This window comes from Thamnophis sirtalis, unplaced genomic scaffold (genome assembly GCF_051295495.1).
Source record: "Thamnophis sirtalis isolate CommonGarterSnake01/CBP01778 unplaced genomic scaffold, rThaSir2_p1.2 scaffold_4, whole genome shotgun sequence".
NCBI lineage: Eukaryota > Metazoa > Chordata > Lepidosauria > Squamata > Natricidae > Thamnophis > Thamnophis sirtalis.
The window spans coordinates 41,424,344-41,448,793 of record NW_028261384.1 but is presented as its reverse complement, the minus strand read 5'-3'; the positions used below and the strand labels follow the sequence as shown (position 1 = coordinate 41,448,793).

At 36.8% G+C, this 24,450-nt stretch overlaps 2 protein-coding genes across 9 annotated transcripts in view; one reads left to right on the top strand and one right to left on the bottom strand.

The window, feature by feature from the left end:
• Positions 1-1,936: 1,936 nt before the first annotated feature.
• On the bottom strand, positions 1,937-15,014 carry CBX3 (chromobox 3). 4 transcript variants are annotated; one of them, XM_014067895.2, is made up of 6 exons: positions 14,877-15,014; positions 13,316-13,366; positions 6,620-6,762; positions 5,284-5,449; positions 4,625-4,719; positions 1,937-3,453 (listed from the first exon to the last, which is right to left on the bottom strand). In XM_014067895.2, exons 2-6 carry the CDS (start codon positions 13,337-13,339, stop codon positions 3,327-3,329), a joined length of 555 nt encoding a protein of 184 aa, XP_013923370.1. In that variant the 5' UTR covers positions 13,340-13,366; positions 14,877-15,014; the 3' UTR covers positions 1,937-3,326. The 4 variants fall into 4 exon arrangements, with proteins under 4 accessions (XP_013923370.1, XP_013923360.1, XP_087568927.1 ...); XM_014067885.2 differs by having other exon boundaries at positions 14,791-14,949; XM_087712801.1 differs by having other exon boundaries at positions 14,835-14,942.
• A 111-nt stretch (positions 15,015-15,125) lies between these two features.
• Positions 15,126-24,450, top strand: part of HNRNPA2B1 (heterogeneous nuclear ribonucleoprotein A2/B1) — a 59,480-nt gene continuing 50,155 nt past the window's right edge. For 4 of the 5 annotated variants that reach the window (XR_015696347.1, XR_015696346.1, XR_001313633.2 and 1 more), the window contains exons 1-6: positions 15,126-15,315; positions 18,307-18,417; positions 20,495-20,641; positions 21,282-21,492; positions 24,179-24,280; positions 24,361-24,441. Coding sequence is in view for 1 of the 5 variants with exons in the window: in XM_014067910.2 (XP_013923385.1) it covers positions 15,277-15,315; positions 18,307-18,417; positions 20,495-20,641; positions 21,282-21,492; positions 24,179-24,280; positions 24,361-24,441 (691 nt within the window). In the remaining 4 variants the exon portion in view is untranslated. The remainder of the gene's footprint in view (positions 15,316-18,306; positions 18,418-20,494; positions 20,642-21,281; positions 21,493-24,178; positions 24,281-24,360; positions 24,442-24,450) is intronic. The other variant, XR_001313635.2, reaches the window with a different exon arrangement.

Genomic DNA, 24,450 nt, shown 5'->3' with positions numbered 1-24,450 from the left:
CTACCTATGACCTTAGATCCAGTCCATTAAATCTAGACTTATTGAAGCTCCCTGTGCTCTTCAAAAACATACATATATATGGCATGTTGCAGTATCCTGACCAAATAGTGAACTTTTGCACCTTTGCATTTTAGGTGACTATACTGTACACCATGCATTAGCTTTATGAGCTGTCCAGGACCTATTGCTCAATGGTGTTATAGGATGATATAATCTTTAGAATGGTGTATATGTCCACACACACAACCATTTCAGAAAGATTCTATATACTGTATCCCTTTCTGCAATATCAACATTGAGCAACGTGTGTGTCCATTTCAGACAAATTGTTGTCTAGTAGCTTCCTAAAAATCTCCAAGGATGGAGCATCCACAACTTCTGAAGTTCCACTGATTGTTCTAAAGGTCAGAATTTTTTTCCATATTTCTAGGTTGGATCTCTCCTTAGTTTCCATTCTTTGCTTCTTGCCCTTCCTTCAGTTGCTTTGGAGAATTGGTTGATCCTATCTTCTTTGTGGCAGCCCCTTAAATATTGGAAGACTATTATGTCATTCCTAGTCCTTCTTTTCATTAGAGCAGCTCAATTCATGCAACTGTTGATTTTAGCCTAATTTGTTGCTCTTTTCTGTAGTCTTTATTTATTTTATTTTTTGTATCATGGCAACTGGATACAATACTGGATGCAACTGTGATCTTACCTAAGAATTATGAAGCAATACTAGCACTTCATGTGATTGGAGTCTTTCCCTTATTAATGCAGCCTAAGACTGTATTGGCTATTTTGCTGGCTGCAGCACACTGCTGGCTCATATTTAAGTGGTGCTCCACTTAGATACAAAGATTCTAGATATCTGAGTTACTGTTATTCAGTCGGCTACTATACCTGGGCATTTACTTTTTGTTTCTGACGTGTAAAACCTTAATTTTTTCACTATGGAATTTCATATTTGGGATAGGACCCAGTGTTCAAGTCTGTCAAGATCTTTTTTGATCTTGAGCCTATTTTCTAATTTGGTAGCTATTCCTTTATCTTCTGGATTGTTGGTTATTCCTACAAGTTGGGTGTCATTTACAAATTTGATGAATTTCCCTTCTAACTCATCTAAATAATTTATGAAGCTGTTGAATAATAGTAGGCCTGAGAGAGAACCTAGAGGTACCACACTGCACACTTCATGTAGATGTAGTTTCATTAAGGACTACATGTTGAGTATGGTTGGCTAGCTAATATGAATTCATCTGTTGGTGATGCCGTCTAACTCGCATTTTTCTATCTTACCAAGTAGTAGGTTGTAGTCTGCTTTAACAAATGCTTTAGTAAAGTCCAAGTAAATTATGCCCATAGCAGTTTGCTGGTCCACTTATTAAGTCACTTTGTCAAAAACTGTAACAAGATTTGTCTGGCATGATGTTTTTGACAAACCCATGTTGGTTTCTGATTAGAACTTTGCTTGCCTTTAGATGTTCACAGATTCATTGCTTAGCTTTTCCAGGATCTTCCCAGGCTTTGATGTCAGGCTGATTTGTCTATATTTTCGATCTTTTTTTTTTTTCTTTTTTGAAGATGGGATCGTCAGCTCTCCTCTCTAGTCCTCTGATATTTCTTGGGTGCTCCAGGATCTTTGAAAGATTGTGTTCAGTGGTTCTGAGATCACGTCTGCCAGCTCCTTCAGAACATCAGAACCAAGATGTAATCCATCTAGACCTGTTGATTTTAATTCGTCCAGAGTGGATAAGTATTCTATTACCATTTTTTAAAACTATTTTGACTTGTATTTTTAATATGTTTTACAATACTGTTTTGATAGGTTGAATATGGATATAGGAGAGTTAGGGAGGTTACTGTATAAATAAACCCTTTAATAAAACTTTTGACAAAAACATAAGCAGAAACACAAATACTAAACAAAATGGAAGAAATCAGAAAAACACAAAAATATTTGAAGGGAACCTCAACAGGTACCAGGAAATAGGTTTATTGAAAGGCAGTGAACTGATTTTACGTTTAGAGTTCTGGTGTTTTTTTCAATGTGGCATCATTTATTTTTACAGTAATTCTCAGAAATGAGATGAATTGTAATTATTATGTTGATTTTTTAAATAAAAACTTGTTATGGTGAACTTCAATAATCCATTCTATTAATCCAGTATGGTACATGGAATTACTGAACTATATTAAAAACCAAATAATCTGACAATTACGTTTTACATGACAAGATTCCTTATTGCTCACCCAAACATAATATAATCAAAGCCAAATGAATAATGCTAGTTGCATGCACTTGTACTTAAAAATTAATCACATATATAGTAACCCTATTTGGATGATCAAATTGTAATTTAACAATTGACCATGTGATATATATATATGCTGTATATTCCAACAGATTCCTCTTTTCTGCAGTTCCATGCCTCAATTTTGCTATCTACATAAATCTATCAGGCAATCAATTAAAATAATTTTATTTGGAAGTATATTGGGATTAAGAATAATAGTTCCTAAAGAAGTCAAGCCTAAGACATCAATAAATTATTAACTTGTAAAGTATCAGATATACAGTTTGAGGGATTAAGTCAGAATCTGATTACTCAACCATATATTCTGAGTACTTATAACCAAGTCTGCATACTAGTCTTAAAAATTATATAAGGAATTATATAATTATAAGGAAGCAGCTTATAAACATCTACGGGAGAAAACTATAAATTTCATTTTAACTACCTATTTAAAACAGGATTTTTTTGGTTTTTTTTGCAAAAAAGCAAAACTGCCTCTATCCTTTAGTGGATATTTTCCATATCAAAATAGCTTTCAAAACCTCTTAACCTTCCTACAATTTGGTAAAGAAAGCACAAGAATATGAAACTATTTTATTGGTAACTGTTCAGCAGTATATACAATAAAATAAAATACAATATGCACTTTCAAATTAAACCGAAATTTTCACTTGGTCCCCTCTGAACCAATTTGCCACAAATACTAAATATAATGGTTTTACAGACTATATGGTGGAAAAAAATGCATGCACATTTGTTGTATAGAGAATTACAAAACACTTGTAAATCTGAATAAGTTGCCATTAAGGATCACTACTAACTACCAAATTTTATAAAACATTTGATTTAATATGCAGAAAGCAGTATCAAATGTTTTCTTGTAATAAAGAAAGTGAATAGCACTTTTGCTTTCTTCCTTATGCAAAACATATTACTTTTAAAATAACCAAACTTATCTCAATTGGAATTATAAGTTTTCCACATGTATTAAGTAAAATATCATACATATAATTAAGAAAAAGGGGGAGGGATAGGAGAAAATCCAAACAATTATTGTGCTTCATCCTCTGGGCAAGAATGCCAAGTTAATCGTTCTTCATAAAAAGCAATTACAATCTGAGGACATTTCACATTAGCTTCCTTAGCTAATACCAGGTCAGCTTCATCTGAGTCTTTCCTGTTTTAAGAAAGAATGTCCAATTAATATATTAAAAACTATTTCTAATGTCAATTGAAGACATCCTTGACTCACATAACCATGTTTGTGTCCTACTATTAGTCTTTACAATTTATTTATTTAACAAATTTGTAAACTTCCCATCTCACAAAAAGTGACTGGGTGATATACAGTAATCCTTCCTTTTTAGCTTTCACATTATTAGCAGCATTTATGACATTAATAATGCGTTATTATCCCTAAGCTTTGGTGATCTTATTAATACTTGATTTTAACTAAGCATATGTATAAATTACATATATACCATGTATTACAAGTCAGAGTGATATTATTTCATTTCTTTAGTTAGAACTCCACCTAATCATGGCTCAATTGCCATGAAATTAAAATCTCCACTTGGTTCTCTGGAGTGCTAATCTTAATCACAACTACTAACATCTTTGAGAGTACTGCACATAGCTTAACCTTGTGCATTTCTATTTCAAATTTCAGGCAAGTAGATTTGAATGTATAAGAGTTTTATGCTTCAAAAGAGATGCTATGAAATGTACAACAGCTCCTATGAAATATGTCTTTAAATATGCCTCAATGATTTCAATTTTTATGTATTTCAAAGCATCTCCTCTCCTTTGATGGAATCTCAGCTCTTATATTATTTAGGTAAGTCAGAGAATTACAAAAGTTTTAAGAACTCCTACTCTAATCATTCAAAATCTGTTAGTCTCTGATAAGGAGGCTGATAGCTAACTTTGACTAAATTCTAAATCAATAGGATTGAAATGGTAATTTATTAATAGTTACCAACTGTTAAAGATCTAATGAGAATTAATCACTAGTCAGTGTAATGTGCTCCCAAAATCAAGTAGAAAGAAATTAGGCTATTGTTGTGTTATCCCGGGTTCTTGTATGCCTTACACAAGAACAAAATATTTTTAATAACTATGGACAGATATAGTAATATTACAAGTCATATTGTTTACCTGTATTAAAGTTATAATACATTTTCTGATTTCTAAAATAGTATGGTGTGATTTATCAATACTAAAAAAAAAGAAAAGCCAACCTAACAATATCCCTTAAATGTTATTGGCTATTTGTAGTAACAGAAAAAATATTTCTTAAATTTAACCGAAGGCACATTGTAAACCAAACATTCTAGTCTGCTGCTCACCATTTCATAAGGAACATAAGTTCTCCACTGCTATCTGTGGCTCCAATTATTCGTTCAGGATCAAGACCTCGTGCAAATCCCCTGGGTTTATCAACCTGTTGGAGTAAATATTTAGAGAATTATAAATCCTTCTATTATCTTTTGATTTATGGAAAAAATCAGCATAAAATCTATCAATGCATTCAGAACAGTATAAAAGAGAGCTAGCCTGTGGACCACATACATTTCTCAAAGATGATTTGCAAATCCTGCCCTAAGTTTTAAGAATCCTGTTGACCAGCTTTTTCTTATTATCATCTTTCAGAGAAGTTCAATATTACCATTCTTCATTCTAGGACTGAGGTATCCTAGCTTCAAATCCTTTCCCAAGAAATTTCTCAGGAATGAAATGACGATAAGTTAATTGTAATAACATATATTCAGAAACAGGATTGCTGAAGAAGAAACTGGGAGCACACAGAGGGATCCAGCATGTGTACATAAAAGAGGATTAAATTTGTAAAGTAGTGCATTATGCCTGTGACATATGTTAGGAATGCCCCATGAAAATTGAGCCTTTAATAAGGAGCTAAGACATAACTATTCCTGGTATATATGGTCCTCCCTTGCCTTTTCTCTATTCAGATCTGAATGTCTATTTAATGTTTTCATTAACTTACAGAATCCCTCTTTTTCTTTGATTTGCTGTCCTCAGATTCACTATCTGAAAGGGATTTTCTTTTGGTACCTTCTGTTTTTTCTTTACCAGCTTTCTGAGAATTCAGAAAAGCTTCTATTAACTCTGGACAATCCAAATTTTCTTCAGGCTCCCATGTGTTATCAGCACTAAAAAAACAATTTGGTAGGAACAAAAAGTAAAAATCTGTTATCAGAGCTAAATCTGAAGGTCCACAAGTTATAGTTATACATGAAAATCCAGATTATCTGCTTAATTCCTAGAACAATTCTATTTGTTTTCAAAACCCATTTCTATAGATTGGTTCCTAAAGTAGCTAAACCAAGTTGAAACTATACTGGGTAATTATTTCAGTCAAAATGTATTAACTATATTATAGAATGTCACATGCAGTTCCAAGGCAGTGATTTTGCAGTCAACTATTATTGCTAAAACTTGACAATGGCAAACACACACACATCATTTTCTGGAAAAAAAAATGTGATTTTTTTAACCTAGAAATCCAGGAAAAAAAATATATAACATAGTATTTCTTCAATTCATTCAAAAATATAAATTGAGGCCATCTGGTTACCGAAATGTTGTTCTTCTACACACTGAACAATGCAACGTCATGTAATATGACAAGTGGCCTGTAGAATACACTCAAAATAACAATACGAGAGAATTTAAAAAAATTAGTAAGCAGAAAAATGAATTCTAAAGTATTTACCACTTGTTTTCTTTTCCTGAAATGCTACAGTATAATGTAACCCAATATTATAAAGCATTTACAATTAACAGAAGGAAAAAGTTAATCAATTCTCACTGTCAACTTTTAAATACTTTGCTGCTGATTTGAGTAATTTTATGTGCTATAAATGAGCATTATACTTTGATAGCATGAACTATAAGTTCTCTGCTTTCTTCCCTACAATTGAAGAGTATTCCTGGAATATTAAATCTTCAACAGTACACACTAGAGAATAAATCCTTTGAACAAAACGATGCCGACTTCTTAGTAAGCATGTTTAGGACTGCATATACACTGAAGACTTCCAGCAGACAGATTATTCATAGGCTATACAACTAAAGCACAATCCAGTGGAAAATGCAGCATTTACCACACTCTACTGATATTAAGCAGGGAAGCCAGTTTTACATTGAAATACCCTGCCTATTTTCCATACATCCATAAGTTCAGAGTAGCAATATATAAACTTGACTTTTCATATACTGGAATTGGTGGTAGCAATATTTTCACACCATTTTTGCAGAATTCTTCAATTTAACACTGATATTGAAAATATTTTAGAAAAAAAATGTATGAAGTTCCTTACTCAGTAAATCCCTTCCATTTTAAGAAGTACTCCACCTTCCCATTAACTACACGTCGGTCCAGGACTTTTTCCACAACAAATTCTTCAGGTTCTGCTTCTTCAACTTTTTTACCTTTGCCATTCTGTTTCTTTCCCATTTTATGCTATAAAACAAAATCATTTGCACACATACATTTAATACCCATGCTGCACCTTTATTTTAATCGAGCAGAAACTTTCATACTCTTTTCAGCAAGATCTAGATTTATTTTAAACAAGACCTTTTGAGATCTGTGCATTTCTTGTCAATTTCTTATTCGAGCAGCCTAAATATTTTATTCAGAATTGCTGTTAAGATATTTCATTTTTATCGGTTGTTTAAAAAAAATCTTGTAAACAAAAGGCAAACAAAACAAATTTGGGGTAAATACTAGAAAGAGAAGAGAAGCAATCTATAGATTGCAATGTTAATAGCAATCATCAGCCATTAAAAGCAGTTTTGAAGCTTTCAGTTGCTGGGTATGAAACATTTATCTTATAATTACATACATGCATCATTTCAACTTTCATTAGAATTGAAGATATACATTCAAGAGTTAACAGAACTTTATTGAAACTTCTTGACTGACATAAGAACTTTTGTATCAGCAATGTTAGCACTAATGAACTTATTTAATCAAGCTCAAGAAGTTTAAAAGATTGAAAATGGCTTTACATTAAATTCTATAGAAAAGCACTTAGCAGCCAATTATTAGATAGCAAGTTAATACATCCACATCATCCTCAAAGCATTCCAAGTTTAATAAACACAATTCAGCAAGATGTTATTGTCTGCAATTTCTCTATACATTGTCTTAAAATCAGTTTATTACTGTAGAAGTAGTTGCAGTTCTTTTAGAAACAAATGCAGAGCCTGGTCATAATTTTGGATGCAAGCCATAATGGATAGTTCAAAATAGGTAATACAGTGACAGTAGAGGTCTTACAAATATACTGAGCCTCCCAAATATGAGAAAAACCAGATTAAGAGAAACAATGCTAAGGTCTCCCAATTTCAAGTTTCATTAATACAGGGCCAAAACTTTTTCTTTAGAACTGTATCCTTATGACATCTTTGAAAATGAATATCAAAATGTTTTGAAATCAATATGAGTTTCTTTGATTCTGAGCAACTTTAATAAAGGCTAATGTTAAATACTCCACTCACCAATACTAACAAAACTATGTATAAATGAGTGATCAACATTTCTAAAAACAGTGTGAATGAAGAAAGATGATTATTGCTTTGATGGGATGACAATTTTGAGAAAATTGGAATATATTCTTCATCCACATTATTTAAAATCTTGGGAATATACAACAAAAAATTTCAGAAGGTAAAACATAAATACACACATGGCATTTTACTATATTTTCCAATCCCTCTATATATACATTCCCACTTCAAAACAATATGCTTTCCAGCCATATTTTAGAATTCATTTTTATGTATAATGCTATGCTTAATTCTATATTCAATCAAATCTATCAAGTTAAAATAGTATGTCAAGCAGACATTCAGTATTTGCACCCTTGGCAATGATTTAGAAGCAACCTTAGTGTTGTCTTTTCTGTACTATAGATAATGCACCAAAAAATAGAAGGTTTTTATTCTGCATACAAAAGTACAATCCTATTTTCACTTAGCTGATGTACTAAATATACACGAGATTATTAATAAAATTACCCCATTTTCTAAGCTCGATATAAAAATGAGGTGTACATCACAGCATTTGTGGAAAATATTTACTGGCGTCAGAATCAATATATTTTTCTCTAATTTAACAGCATTTTTACAGGTACAACTAGTTCAAGTGTTTCAAAATTATTAGCCAAAGCACATGTCTTTTTAAGAAAGTAGATGAAAAGTGCACCTTAAAAAAATAAATTATATTCTATTTCCTTCTTCTACATCTGAAGCAATTTCTCTCTACAAATAGCAATATTATACTAAAGACACTAATAAAGATGTACTGTATTTTAGTGATATGGATTCTGAAATGATTAGACTTGCTGGTCAAGGAATGACTACAATGGACCTTTCTTCATCTTTTTAGTGCAAGCTCTCCCACCCAATAAACCATACCAATCCATGAAAAATTAAGTTTCATTGTTTTTAATGGAGAGTTGTCCAAGCCAACTGCAGTCCTATTCACATTCTTCTGAGAACAAAGCTCTTCAAATCAAAGGAACTTCATACTGGAACAAATTCTAAAAATCAACTAATAACTGGATCCTTGCTGCTCTTCGAGCTGTGCTGTTTTCTTGCAGAAGTTTCATTAACCAGACTAGATAACCTCAGTGATAGCAAGGAGTATAGTTTGCTCTCAGTTTAGTGGACAGTAGGCAGGCTAGGGCAGGGTTCACCAACCTTTCGAACCTCGGGGACCACTAAATTCATAATCTTAAATCCTGTAGACCACCAATATGAATTTTTTTAAAAGATAAATAGTATTTAGTGCAATATAAAAAATGTGAATATTTTTTTCCAGTAGCTGACCACTGGGCTAGTGGACATAGACAGGCTTGCCTTAGAGGCTCTTTGGTTGGCCTCTTTACTATTGGCTTGTTTGGCAGTTCCTTGATTAGGGTATTTACTTGATTAATGGCCTGTTGTTAATCTTGGGACTTAATCCATGCCCATCTGGGTGCTGATTGCTGGTGGGAAGATGTTTTGGTCTTTTTGTTCTCTTTTTGGCTTGTTGATTGTCTCTTTTGCATAGTATAGATACTGTTTATCTACTTATAGAATGCCAGTCTTCTAGAAATTCCCTAGTGTTTTTAGACTTGGCTTGGTCTGGAATGGTCATTTTTCCTGTTGAACCTATGGTTAAGTCTGTCCATATATTGTAAAATTAAGGGGTTTTGTCTTCTGAGTGCTGGCTGGTGTTCATGTATGCTAATTTTCTGTCTGTTTGTCCTATGTAGTGGCTGTTGCAGTCTCTACACTCTATGTTGTAAATGACTCGTTTTTTCTTCTGAGGCTGCTGGATCTTTTGGTTTAGTTAGGATGTTTTGAAGGGCTTGAGTGGTACGCAGATTCCATGGAGTTGTAGTAGTCTGTTGGTGGTTTCTGAGATATTTATGATGTATGGCACTTTTACTCCTTGTAGGCTTGTGTTCATTGTGCTGTATTGGGTCGGGTGTCATACACTTTTTGATATAGGTAGGTTATCAAAGCCACAATTTTAACTTTGACCATCCGAAACCAAGCCAAGTTTAAAAATGCTAGGAAATTTCTATGCAAATGAGACAATCAGCAAGTCGAAAAGGGAACAAATGAAAATGCCTCCCCACCAGTAAGCAGTTAATCAGGAACATTAATTAACTGCAAGATTAACAGTCAAATAAACAATACCCCAACCAAGGAACTGCCAAATAAGCCCAACTAAACAAGCTCTAAGACTCCCACATGGACAAGAGCAAGCCACGTAAATTTAGATTGAAAGCAAACCCACTCCTTCACTAGCAATGTTACCTAATTTAGGTAATGAAATATCTGCAAGAAAACAACCAAGTTCAAAGAGCACAAAAGACCCCTCATTTCAACCCTGAGCTACAAATATTCTCCTTTATCAGCTAATAGACCTTGCCCATTGATTCTCATCATCAGTGATGCTCACTGTTCCAATATATAATCTTCCCATGATCTAATTCTTACAAAAGGAAATAAGAGATTGTCAGTCCCAGGAACTGTGCCAGATAATATAATTTTGAAACTGCAATGGGGGTCATTCAATGTCAAGTGATCTGATTTCAGAAAAGTGCCCCACTGGACCATCATGGATTTCAATGCAATTTTGTGTGAACATGCACACATGTTCCCAATAAATATTGGTAAAGTGTTACATGTACCAATGCAATACTTGCAGAGAAATAATCATGTTTGACCCATATTGCAGCCTTCTACAGTATGACTCTGAGGTTCCAGCAACTTTGAGAGATCATATCTCTGGCAACATTTTGTTGAGAGAAATAAAACGTGGCCATCTTATACAACTTTTTGTTCTCTATGAAACAAAATAATAAAAACACTCTCGTGAGTGATCTCCATCTAGATAATTTGGAGCAAAGTTGGCCGAAAATATTGTGGCTCGAAAAAAGGTTAAAGTTTTCGAAAAAAGGTTAAAGTTTGGCTTTTTATATCTCTGGAAGGAAACATGAGAAATGTGAAACTTTTTGCGTAATAACTTAGCAACACAAGTTTTTTTTAATATAAAATTTCATTCTACTACTTTCCAATAGTTTAAAAATTGAATGTAAAGTTGATTTTTTTGGTGTAAAAACGTCCAAAATAGGATATTTACACCAAAAAAAAAAAAAAAAAAAACTTCTGGAAACTTTGCTAAATCATTCTCATTAGAAGAAGCATGTTTCAACCCCCTAAAAAAGTAGGATTGGTTTTTCATCATTGACGTATAAAGCCCTAAAAATAGAGACAAAGTCGAGGATGTTGCTATAGCAACGTCACATGCATTCTATTATTTTTTTGTTTTGTTTGTCTTAGACATCATATATGGAGAACTATCAGAAGCAATGCTAAAGAACATGGCGCGTAAATTCAATGATAAATGATCATTGGAATTTAGCTGTTCACACGAACAGTACGGACTTCAGCTTGCAAACCATATAACATACCCACTTTGGGCTTGGGAACCTAAGATAAACTGCCCAATGATTGGCTTGGGAACCAAACAGATACCCACACAAGGTTTTGGAATGTCGAGGAAGAAACCAAGCTACAGGCTTGGGATCTTGAACCAAGAAAGCCACCCATTGCGGGCAGTGCATGGCTATTGGGTGTGCCCCCTATGGTGATTGGGTTGTTGGTTGAAATGCCTGAACTGATAGTGACAATGTCACCATGGACCAACCCAACAGAATAGTAGTAATGATGTCCATATAAAACAAACAAGGTGAAAAAATAATAGAAGGCATGTGATGTTGCCATAGCAATGTCCTCAACATTGTCCTTATTTTTAGGGTTTTATATGTCAGCAATGAAAAACCCACCTTACTTTTTTAGGGTTGAAACATGCTCTTTCTAATTAAAATGTTTTAACAAAAGTTTTCAGGCCCTTTTTTTTTTTTGGTAAAGTGTGCTGGAAATACCCTTTTTGGCACTTTTACAAAAACCATCAACTTTGCACTCAATTTGTTAACTATTGGAAAGCTGCAAGAGAATGAAATTTTATATTCGAAAAACTTGTATGGCTAACTTATTACACACAAAGTTTCACGTTTCTCATACTTTCGTTTCAGAGATATAAAAAAACCAAACTTTAACCTTTCTTCGAGCCACAATATTTTTGGCCAACTTTGCTCCAAATTATCTAGATGGAGATCGCGCATGAGAGTGTTTTTATTTTGTTTAGTAGAGCACAAAAAGTTATACCAGTTGGCCAAGTTTTGTTTCTCTCAACAAAATATTGTCAGAGATATGAGGTCTCAAAGTTGCTGGAACCTCAGAGTCATACTGTTGAAGGCTACGGTATGGGATCAAACCAATGACTATATCTCCACAAGTATTGCATTGGCACATGTAACACTTTACCAATGTTCATTGGGGACGTGTACATGTTCACAGAAAATTTCATTGAAATCCATGGTCGAGTGGGATCCCCATACCACTTGACATGGAATGACCAAAGGACCCAATCCCTTCCCTTCTATCCCACAGTATCTCCTCAAAAATATCTGAAATACAATTTTTAAACTAATATTTTACATTAACTTGGTTAGTTTTGCATCTGTTCCTTTAGTTTTATAATCTGTATAATAACTTACACAACTCTGCAAGTAGCAATGCTTAGCTGACCTTATTTAGGCTTAGAAATGAAACAGAATCAGGCATTAATACTTGAATGGGAAGCCTTTTGAGCTGTTGGCTAAACTGGGAGGTAAAAAAAATACCCAGGGGAGCAGCAGGGGCAAACCACTTCAGTCCTCTTGCAAAGAAAAATGCATGGACATTCTGCTAAATCATCATCAGAACTTGAAGAGATTTACACAGTTGTCACTTTTCAATATAAGAGAAACAAATTACTACCGTATTTTTCAGAGTATAAGCAGCACCTTTTTCTCTCAAAAAAGAGGCTGAAAATCTGAATACAGCATTTTTTTGCTTCCTGAAACCCTGCCCCTTCACCAAAATGGATGTGTGTAGCTTGTAGGAGACTTTCAGAGAGTTCCTGGGGAATGCAGAAATGAGGAAAAATCGGGCCTTTATTTGTTCAATTCCCCCCCCCAGGAGCGCTCTATAAGCTTCCTAATGCCTTTTTAAATAAAGTGGGCTCCTTTTGTGCTTGTCCCCCCCCCCCACTCTACAAGCCTCCTAGGGGCTATTCATGCCCTTTTGGGGGGGGGATGGGGCCATTTTCAGGAGGTCTGCAGAACGCAAAACTTTTTAAAAATTTGCCTCTTCAAAACCTTGATGCATCTTATACTCCGAAGAATACCGTGTATAATCACATTATTGAAACTATTCCCCAACAAACATGCAAAATGAACCAACATAGCATATTGTTGGAGCCAGAATATTCACATTTTTAAGATGCCATATTTTTAGTTATGCTGTGGAGGAGAGATGTGGATGTATCTTTTGCAGAGATGCCAACAATAAATCTGAAGAAATATGATGGTAAAATCCTTACATATTTTAGACAGTCAAGAACTTACCAATGTAGATTTATTGGTGGCCATTTTTATTGAAGACTTGCTGAACTTTTACTAGAAAAATGCATGACAAAAGGAATGTTGCATTATATAAAGGAAGGCATCTCAATACAAATATGGTTCTTTTTCTATTCAGTTTACTTACATAGATACACACATCATTAACAAAGGCTGAAATTGTGTTTCCAACATCCTAGGCATTATTTGGAGTTTCCTAAGACCTACCTTGGCTTTTCAGGATCTTTTATATCATACATGGTAATCTAATACTGAGCACAATTTTATAGGAAAACCTTATTTTCAAAACCTTAAGACAATGTGCTATGATAAAATATATTTTGAAGAGTAAGATGCAATATTGTAGAACACTGAATTTATTTCAATGTATGAATAGTAAATAATCATTGAAAAGGATTTCAGAATTATAGTTGCCTAAGGTACAGATACAACTGTGCATCATAAATATGGTAATCATAATACAAATTTAACCTAATATATAAGCCATTGGACGTCTGCAAATCGATTGTCCTCGAACTCCTCTAAAATTTAAAATTCGGAATGATTTCTTTCCAAACCTATAAAGAACATAAGTCATGAGATTCAGCAAAGAAAAAAAAACAAAACAAAAACCAAGACACAAAGCCTGGCATCTCCCAGAGGCTTTTTCACAGCCGGTTTAGGTCACTGAGATTCTGCACCGTATTTTCCCATTTTAGAATAAATGGACGTCTGCCGTAAAGGAAAACTGTACAGGGCGCCCTTAAGCACGAGGCACGCAAGCGAAGGCCGGTGGGAAGGAAATGATCCCGGATGAGAATCCCATAATAAGCCAAGAGCGCAGAATGTTGGGCCAGGAAAGGTGGCAAACAACAAACCACCTCCTTCAGGGCGACTCCCTGGCATTATGATTACCCCCACTTCGATAAGCTCATGCGTCGCCCCTCGTCCGCCAAGCACAAACCGCATCCATTTGAATTGCTAAAAGCCTCGGCGGTTAGTCCTTTTTTTTTTTTAAATCAAGTTCACGCCTCCAAATCCTGCTTTGCCCGCGGCCTGGACCTTGCTGACACGCAGGAAAGCGGGGGAGGGAAAAGGTCTGCGCTCACTAGTCATGACGCCTTACTGGGTTTCAGAGGTGTTTTTTTATTTCAGCGGTAAAATAATAACAATAATAGTAATAATAATAATACACGCGGTTTGCCAATCTCGGAGCTCGATCGCTCCCGTCCCGGCTTGTAGGAAAGAGCCAAGCAGGCGGAAGGCCCGCCACAAGAAGTCGGAAGGCCGCACTGGGAAACCCCGCGCCTCTTTTTCAAGCTTTTCAATCCGCCCGGGAGAGGGAGCCGCGAGAGAGAAAATGGAGGAGAGCAAAACGAGGCCACGCCTGGTCCTTTCTCGGGAGTTACATAAAATGTAAGCTCGGCACGAGACGCACACACACACACACACACACACACACAAACACAGAGATCCCCCACCGGTTCTCTCCTACGTTGAAATTTATCACCGAATTAGGAAAGACCTGAAGGAGCGGAGAAGGAAAAGGAGGGAGAAAGATACGGACTTCAATGGTGGCCAACGACTCCGATCCCCCTGTAGTCTCCTGGCTCCTGGCGCGCTCTGAAGCAGCAGCAGCGACATATGAGGGGGCGGGGAAAAGGGGGCGGGAGAGCGGCAGAGGCAGCCCCGCCCGCAGCGCCTGCTAGTGCTGCGGCAACCTGGGCAGAAGGCGGGGCCGGCGCAGCAAACGCCACCCTCTTTCGTTCCCGCCCTTCATTGCGTCGCCAGCAGAGTCGTTGGCCGCTCCGCGCACTCTTCTTGCCGCCGCCGTTGCGTACGCCGCGCCCAGCCGAGGAGACCGTCGGACAGAGGCGAGCCGGTAGGGTCGCTTCAGCAGCTGCAACGGCCAGAAGAGAAAAAAATTCGCGTGCTCCTTTCTTTCTTTTTATTAATCGCCGGCCGAAATGCCTCGCGGAGATCGGGAGAGCGATTGGGTGAGTGAGGTAACGGACGGCGTGGTTTAGTAATGGCCGACTTCTCTCCCCCCCCCCCCCACATTCATTGTGTCCTTAACGGGTTCTTTCGCGGGCAGTGGGCGGGTAAGTCTTCCAAAGCCAGGAGGAAGAGAAAATGGCGGGCGAGGGGCGAAGGGGAGGGGGGGCTAAATCCGATTCTCAACGCTTTTAAAAGCGGCGCGGAAGATTGTGGAGGGAGGCAGGCGAAGCCATGAGTGTTTAATGGCGGCCTGTTGCACGTTGGCTTCAATGTTTCCCTCAGGCGCTTATCTGGCCGGCAGATACAATAAAATGCAAAACACGGAAACAATGCACAGGCGGCATTTTCCCCTGTAGTATATTTAAATGTCCAAAAAGAATATTCATTTATACATTTACTCGATCTAGCAAATAAGATGGTAGGTTAAAGGGAAAAATGGAGTCTTCATTATCCGTAACATTTTGGCGCGATTATTGTTAGCCGACCTTCTGAGGCAATTTACGGGGGGGAAATTTGGCGATCTGCTTTTATTGCTTTTGGATTTTCCAGGAATTATCGAAAAGGGTGCAGATGATGAATAATAATTGCTTTTCTCTGATTTTTCGGCCGTGCTCGAAAGCAGCCGGTTGCATCCGTAGACTAAGAAAACTCTTGATGACTAGACGATTTTTATTAATACAGTTTTGATACTATATTTAATTATAGTTCACATTTTATAGTATATAAATACACAAATACACGAGTAATTTATATCTGATTAATTACATCATTGTTTCCAGTGTATACTACAAGTGACGAATAATTTACAAGTATTTACTCAAAATTCTATACACCACAATGTTTCACGTGGTAATTATAACCCTAAAATAGGATAGAGTTCTGTGAATATTTAAATACGCAGGAGTTAAGGCCGCCATTAGTGATGGAGTCGTATTCTGAAACGGCATTGCGCGAAATGTGTAGCTGATACAATGTGGAAATAAAAGTTCGTAGGGTTGTTGCGGAAACGGCTATCTGGATGGCGCGTTGGTGCCTGTTAAGATACTAAAATGCGGCACAATACGCCATTAGCGTAGGATCTAGAGATGACGCATAACTTGTTCGTTGGAACACTTGGTGGCGCAATTGGCGGGACTTGGTGTCTTACAAGGAAGACGTTAATGGAGAGGAAGGTTCTGGAAGGGCCGGCGGCCGTTGGGAAAGGGGAGGGGACAGTTGTGGCGAATTCATCTGCTTAAATCCGTCCAGTAATATTTAGCTCTACCGACGATGACAGGAGAGCAACGGATTTAAAAGTCCTAAATGAATGTCCAGGGCGAAAGCGCAACTTCGATACCTCTTTAATACAGTACTACAAAGGGAGGGCAGAACGCATGCGCAGACGGGAATAAAGTACTCCTGGGAACGAGTCTCCTCCCTCCCTCGGTGTTCGTCGGCGCCATTTTCTCTTATAGTCCGCTGAGGAGCTCGGGTTGTCGGAACCGTCACATGGCGGAGCCATCTTCGGTTGGGAGGCGGAGACTCGGCAGGTCTCAATGTTAACCGCTTCAGAAGTGAACCCAACTTTTTCAAATGATTTCTTGTAGTTTCACAAACTAAGGCTGTAGCCGGATAAATCGCTATCTGAAAATTTCCAATCATATATTTTAATGTCTGCTTTTGCAGGAAGTTGCATATAAATTTACGTATCTATGTTTTAGTCTAGAAAATTATGCAAACCAACTGCTTTAATTATAGTTCAGTTAGAAATTAGATTTGTAATGTCTATATTGTGTATAGAAATTTTGGTACAATTTTTTTGAGGGGGGATCAGGTTTTTGTAGGTTATGAATGGACTAACTGAAGGATGACCAATGGAAGAACATTGAATGGAAGAGTTGTTAGTCTATGATGATAGACAAATTACTATCAGATTTCTGAATTTTAACTAACAATGTTTATTAAAAGCATAGGCTTTCTTGAGTTTTTTTCTATATTTGTTGGAAACATTGCTATGACAACCATTTTGATATAAGGATAATACACTAACTGTGACATGGGAAAATTTCTTATTTTTGAAATGTTAGATATGTAGAGAACAAAATTTCCATTCAAAAGTTTCTAGTATGACATCTTGGTTAATTAGAGAATAATGGATAGATTTCTGCAATAGATCAAGTTCCTTTGAATCCCTGTTCTGTTAGGATTAAGGACAGAAAGTGCAAAAACTGTATGGCTCAAAAGGCCTGCATAGAATATCTGTTTTAAAACAATAGAATTATGTCGCCTTTTATTTGATTACTTATCATTCATTTTCTCAACTGGGGGACTAGCCAGTTCTCTACATCATCAGCTTGTTACATATCTAAGCAACTTAAAATTTTATCCTTTAAAAGTGTAATGTTAAAGTTCCAAATGTCAGGGAGTTTTTTTTTATTTAACTGGTGATTACATTGTTATTTTAAAACTTTCTTTAGTCAGAAGGGCCTACTCACAAATTTCTGTTGAAATATCTATCACAATAAACACCAGCATTTCTCCACTAAATCTTTAGAAACCTCAATACATTTGAATTAATATATTTGTGTGAATAAATAAAATTACAATTTAAATGAAGGAAGCAAAATTTTCTCTTCAAGTTAGTTACATGATTTGGTAAGGTGATTTGGTATTTTAATAATGATGGCACCTTGCAATTCATTTTTTTCAGTTGTGATAGCAGATATTCTATAAATTACCTCGTTCTGTATTGTAAAATGAGTATATGTTCTTTTATGCTATCAACTTTTGCATTTAAAATACAGCAAAAGTGTAGCAAAATCAATACTAAACATAAATATGTAGGAATTACAATTTTTGGAAATTTATTTTACTGTAAATTTTTCATAAAATGTAAGGTATATATACATACATGTGCACTCCTAAGTTTAGATTATTCTATAGTTTATCTATATTGCTCAACATTGTTTTAAAAAGCCAATATTGTAAAAGGTGTAAACTTGAGTTTTTGTTTTAATCAGAGGGAAAAGGAGCAGTTCCGCAAACTATTCATTGGCGGCTTAAGCTTTGAAACAACAGAAGAAAGTTTGAGAAGCTACTATGAGCAATGGGGAAAATTAACAGATTGTGTGGTAAGTTTTATGTGTGGTTAAATTTTTTTGACTACTTGATTTAAATTGTCTAATCCTGTGGTTTATAAATAGCAATTTTTATTTCTGCCAAGTTTTGAAAACGAAGAGGATGGTAAGACAAAATAATGATTGGCTTTTATTTTAATATTGAAATCCCATAAAGTGGTTTACAAATCATGATTTCGTTGGAGTGTGTCCACATTAAGCTAAATCAATAACAAATTCCTCTTAATATTTTTGGATTATATGCTGATGGTAAAGCATACACAATGCTACATAGTATGCCCCAGATGTAGTTCTATACTTCTGAAGAAATGTGACTAGTTAATCAAAATAATTCTGAGTTATTGAATGGTACAACTTTTTGATTTAGAATTTTAAAAATGTTAAGTTCTTGAGGTGTAAACTGTATATTTATTTTTTGGTGTATAAGTTGCACCCCCCCCCAAAAAAAGTGGGTAGAAATGCCTGTGTTTTATACAGCAAATGTTGCCAAGCCTATGGCCACTCACCAGCCCCCATTGGGCCTCCGCCTCCCAACAATTTGCTTCCTTGCAGCTAACAGCCTGGTAACGTTCAGCACAGCCTGATTCAGCATGAGCAGCTGATTGGTGGTTGGATCTGCCTCCCAGAATACTGCCAATTGGCTGTTCCAGGCTCCGTGCGCCCCCGTTTTCAGCCCATTCCAATCAGAATCCCTGCTGTCTGGAACGGCCCGAAAATGGGATATGTGGAGATGATGATGGGCAATGGTGATCCCCAAAGAGGCAAATTGTTGGGAAGCATAGGCAGAACTTTTTTTCTTGTTTTCCTCCCCCAAAGGTAAGAGTGTTTTATAGTCCAAAAATATGGTAGATATGTCAAAGCTTTGATAGTACAGAAATTCAGAGTTAAGGAAATATATTTTATTTATTTATTGAATTTTTATTTTTATGAGTAACTCAAGGATTAAACATACTTAATACTTTCCCCACAACACAGACCTGTAAGATAAATTTCGCTAGAGAGTGACTGGCCCAAGGTCATCATAGTTGGGGGGGGTGGATTCCGCCTGCAGTGTGATTAGATCTACCCTTTGGGGCTGCCCTGGCAACAGTGAACCATCAGCCTGTAGGGCCTATAACAATGGGTGGCAGAGGCTGTCGCAGCTGAAAATTGAGCTCTCTTTTCGCTGGCAGATAGTTGCAAGAAGCCATCACAACTGAAAACAACTCATGAGTCCCATTTTCACTGGCAGAGCACTTGGGCTGTCACAGGCAGTCCTGATACAAGTGACATCAAGGTGGGCACATGAGTTGAGCACTAAATACTATTTTTCTTAAAAAAATGTCAGGAAACAGGCTGTTTTCAGCCTCCAGTGGACCTCAGTGGGGTGGGGAAGGCCGTTTCCCGCCTCCCCAGGCTCCACACCATCTTTCTAGGAGCCTGGGAAGGGCGGAAAACGGATCCACCGTGCCAAAAACTGAGGGAGGGTGCCTAGAATTATGGGTGTGGGCGCACATGACCCCCTGCACTCGCTCCGCTTTTGGCACGCATTGGCAAAAAGGTTAGCCATCACAATGAAATGCAATATAAAAATGCAAATAATTTTTCTGCAGACCACCAGTTGATGACCGCTGTTTAAGAATGTGATATTTTGAGCCACAAATAGGCATTGAATTTCTCTTGAGAACCATGCTTATACCCAATATTCATGCAGGCCTTTAGCACAGTTATTAAATTTACCATTACATATTAATGTAACTGATGCTTTTGCCCCTATAATTTATTTAATTAAATTTATGCTTTAATATATATTGCCAAGTAAATATATTGAGAATGTAGTTTAAAGTGCACATATCAATAGTGAATTGTAAGTGTATACAAAATACCTATTTCAAATAATCAAAGGTAGATAATGTATACATTGCTGAGTTTTCCATTTAAAATAATTTAAAGAATATTATTGAAGGTGAATCAATTATTCATTTTTAAAAATTGTGGAAGGTTTCATTAATGATAAAAAGTATAAATGTTGGGAATGCTTGGCAATACTACTTCAATAACTTGAGATTTTTTAAAATTTGTCATCTTATAGGTAATGAGGGATCCTGCAAGCAAACGTTCACGAGGATTTGGTTTTGTAACATTTTCATCTATGGCTGAAGTTGATGCAGCAATGGCTGCCAGGCCTCATTCAATTGATGGAAGAGTAGTTGAACCAAAAAGAGCTGTAGCCAGAGAGGTAAGTTTTGAAGTGTGGAGCAGCATTACAAAATGCTTTTCTATCCTTTTATAAAGGCAGAGGTTTTAAAACATTTATAATAAATGGGGCAACATTTTAAGCTTTTCAGATGTTGCTAGATTCCAAATTGTAGATAATATACTTCATAAGAAAATAATAGTCAGGGATTGCATATCATCACATCCAATAGGTAGAAAAATGAAAAATAATTTAAAGGTTACAATATTCAATAAATTAATAAAAAATAATCACTATTAAAACAATAATGGAGACCAAAGGTACAAATTCATTATAATAGGAAGAAATTTAGTAGTAGTTTAGAGCAGTGGAGGGCAATTCATGACCAGAATTATTTTAGTGTGCATTTTAAAAATACAATGAGAGCTGTCCTGACCTTGAAGCAAGGCTGCTTTGAGAAGAAACATTTCTATATGATTGGAATAAAAAATGTTTTTCAAATCCTTACCAATGATGTGCACAAGTCCATGGAATAAATCAGTTTCAAATTTCTCTCCTTTACCCAATACCAGAACCCCTTAATTTATATCACTATCAATTGTCCCCAGGGAGAAAGCTGATATCCGCCATTACCTTAGCATAGTCAGGTTTTCTTTAAGTTTCAATATACTATTTTTTCAAGGAATCTGGGAAGCCTGGAGCTCATGTTACTGTAAAAAAATTATTTGTTGGTGGAATTAAAGAAGACACCGAAGAACATCACCTCAGAGACTACTTTTCAGAATATGGAAAAATTGATACAATTGAAATAATTACAGACAGACAATCTGGCAAAAAGAGAGGCTTTGGATTTGTAACTTTTGATGACCATGATCCTGTGGATAAAATTGTGTGTAAGTATCCAGAAATAGGTATGTGAGTGAGATGTTAGAGATTGTAGTTAAATTATGTGTGTGTGAGTGAATTGTAGCCATTGCCAGATTGGGTTTTAGTAATAAAGTCATTTATGCTACAGTTACTAGTTATTTTTAGTTAGTCTGAAAGCAAGTTTGTTACCTTGCTACTTGCAAATTTAGGTAACAATCAGGCAAGTAATAAATACTTTGAATTGGTTAGCATTCAATAATAGTGTTTCAGTAAAGTGACTATACTTTAGTATTTAGAGAATTGATGGGGTGATACCAGACTTGGTAATTTTTTGACAAATCTTTGCTGAACAGTGATGTTAAAAATTAAATTCCTGCTTCAGAGCATGAAAGAGTGTAGAAAACGTTTATGACTTTAGATAGTTCAGGCATTCTGGATAGTCAGGTAGTTCACAATTGAACCCAAAAATTTTTTAGCTTAAGGAAAGTATTTGTTAAGTGACTTTTGCGCCATTTTATTACTTTTTTTGACATAGTTACAAGTGAATCACAATCGTTAAATGAACCATTTGGTTATTAAGCAAATCTGGCTTTCCCCATTGTCTTTGCTTGTCTACTGGGAAGGTTACAAATCATGATCATATAATTCTGGGATAGTGTAGCTGTGATAAATAACAGGTAGTCCTCAACCTATAGCCATTTGTTTAATGACTGTTAAAATAGTAATGATACTGAAAAAAATGCCATGACCATGTTTCACGCTTAACTGCTGGAGCATCCCCATGGTCATATGATCAAAATTTGGATGCTTGGCAATTGACTCATGTTGGAGTGATCCGGGTCATGTGATCACCTTTTGTGATCAGTCCAGCAAAATGAGTGGGGAACCCAGATTAACTTACTAACTTAACGACTAAATTGATTCATTTAACAACTCATAAGAAAAGTCATAAAATGGGTCAAAACTCACTGTACTGCAATCTTGAGAGAGATGGGAATGAGGAGGGAGGGAAATTGGAATGAATAGGAGGGAGGATCTGAGGGAAGTCCTCATCCCCTTGTCCCCCCTCCTGGTGGTCTCCCATCCTAGCGCTGAGGATGCTTTGCTTACAAAGCTGGGTCTCATCACATGGAGAGGAAGTGGGCCTCCCTCTGACCCATGCAGTTTGCCCTCCTGCACCCAGCATGAGCAACCTGTTCAAAGAGAGTGAGCACAGCAGCAACCACCTTGAGGAAGAGGTAAGTGCTCGGGAAAGCGGGGCTGGGCTGCGGGATCCTGGTGGCCCGGGAGCTCGAGGGCCAGACTGGGATCAGCAAGGGACAGCAAGGCTCCTGGTGGATGGGGCTTTGACACTCGCCCTCCCTGGTCTCGCCTTTCTTCGCTGGACACTGCCAGATCCCCCCTCCCAGCCTTGCCTGATCCCCCACAGGAGGTGGAGGATGGCGCTGTATGTGGAAGCACAAAGAAGAAAGTTTGCAGGAAGCTTCCAAATCAAACTTTGCCTTGACAGATCGGATGGTGGGGGTGTTGTGTGAGCAAAGCTGCCCAAACAAGCCAGCATCCTTACCACAACAATTGGAAATGGGGATTCCCTTTTGAGAAGGGCCAGCCTCCCTTGTGCACTGTTCCCCTGCCACCTCTTCTTGTTCTCCAGAGATCTGCCAAGGCAGAAGTTGGACTCAGGAAATTGCTTCCTGCAAAGTTCTTCCTCTACACTTCTACACATAGCAGCAGCATCCTCCCACTCTTGCTTTTCTGAGAGAGGGCACGGGACAGGAAGAACCAATGATATTTGGGACTGGGAGAAGGCTATCTACTTTGGCATGCTGTGCACATGCGAGCACACACATACCACAAACAAATTTCAAGCTTGGAGACTTTCCCACATCTGAGTTTGAATACTGCCAATTATCCCTGGAAAAGGGCCCTTTCCTTCCTCTGGTTAAAAATCCCCAAATTTAGAGTGCAATGTGTGTGCGCGCATGTGTGCTTAACTGCCGGCAGTTTGGCGAGGCTTCTGGGGCACCAAATTGTCCACATGTCGAGCTAGTCACGAGCTAGTGTGACTTGTTTCGTCTCAACCCAGCTGTCCTAAGTCAGCTCACCCAGAAAATGGTGTTGAGTTGGTCACGCCCACCCACAGCAACCCGGCTGTGACCATCTGGCCACTCCCACCTAGCTGCTATGAGTCGCCATAGTCTTACATGCAAATCGCTCTTTAAGGGCAACCATAATGCTGATGCAGCCCACTCATGATATAAATGAAAACAAGTTATAGGTTACTTTTCGTTGCAGTTGTAACTTTGGTCATTAGACAAATTATTACAAGCAGAGCTCTATCTGTACTTCTACAAATTGCTGAGGCTACCCAAATTGATGTGTAAAGCTCTAAAATTTAGGGAATATTGGCTGCATGCCTGAAATTTACAGACTGCAGCAAAACTTCCTGCTACCTTATGAGAATTATTGAAGTTTGGATGAATAATACTTTTAAAACTAACATAGATGTATGAAAATGAAATGATGAGATTCACCCATCCTTCATATGCAATTATTTAAAAAATAATCTTCCAACCTGACATAACCAGTGATTCAATTGAATTACCTCTCCTGATTACAATTAAATTCTGTTTTGCTAATGAGCTTGGTTGCTACTCTGTGAAATTTAAGTTGAGATTTTTATTCTTTGTCTAAAATTTTATATTTTAACAGTACAGAAATACCACACAATCAATGGACATAATGCAGAAGTAAGAAAGGCTTTATCAAGGCAAGAAATGCAAGAAGTTCAAAGCTCAAGGAGTGGAAGGGGAGGTATGTTTGAACTGCATTATATTTAAATTAGTTATTTTTAAGAATAATATATGAGGTCATTTAAAAAAAAATACTTACAGGTAATTTTGGCTTTGGAGATTCACGTGGAGGTGGTGGAAACTTTGGTCCAGGACCAGGAAGCAACTTCAGAGGTGGATCTGGTAAGTCAG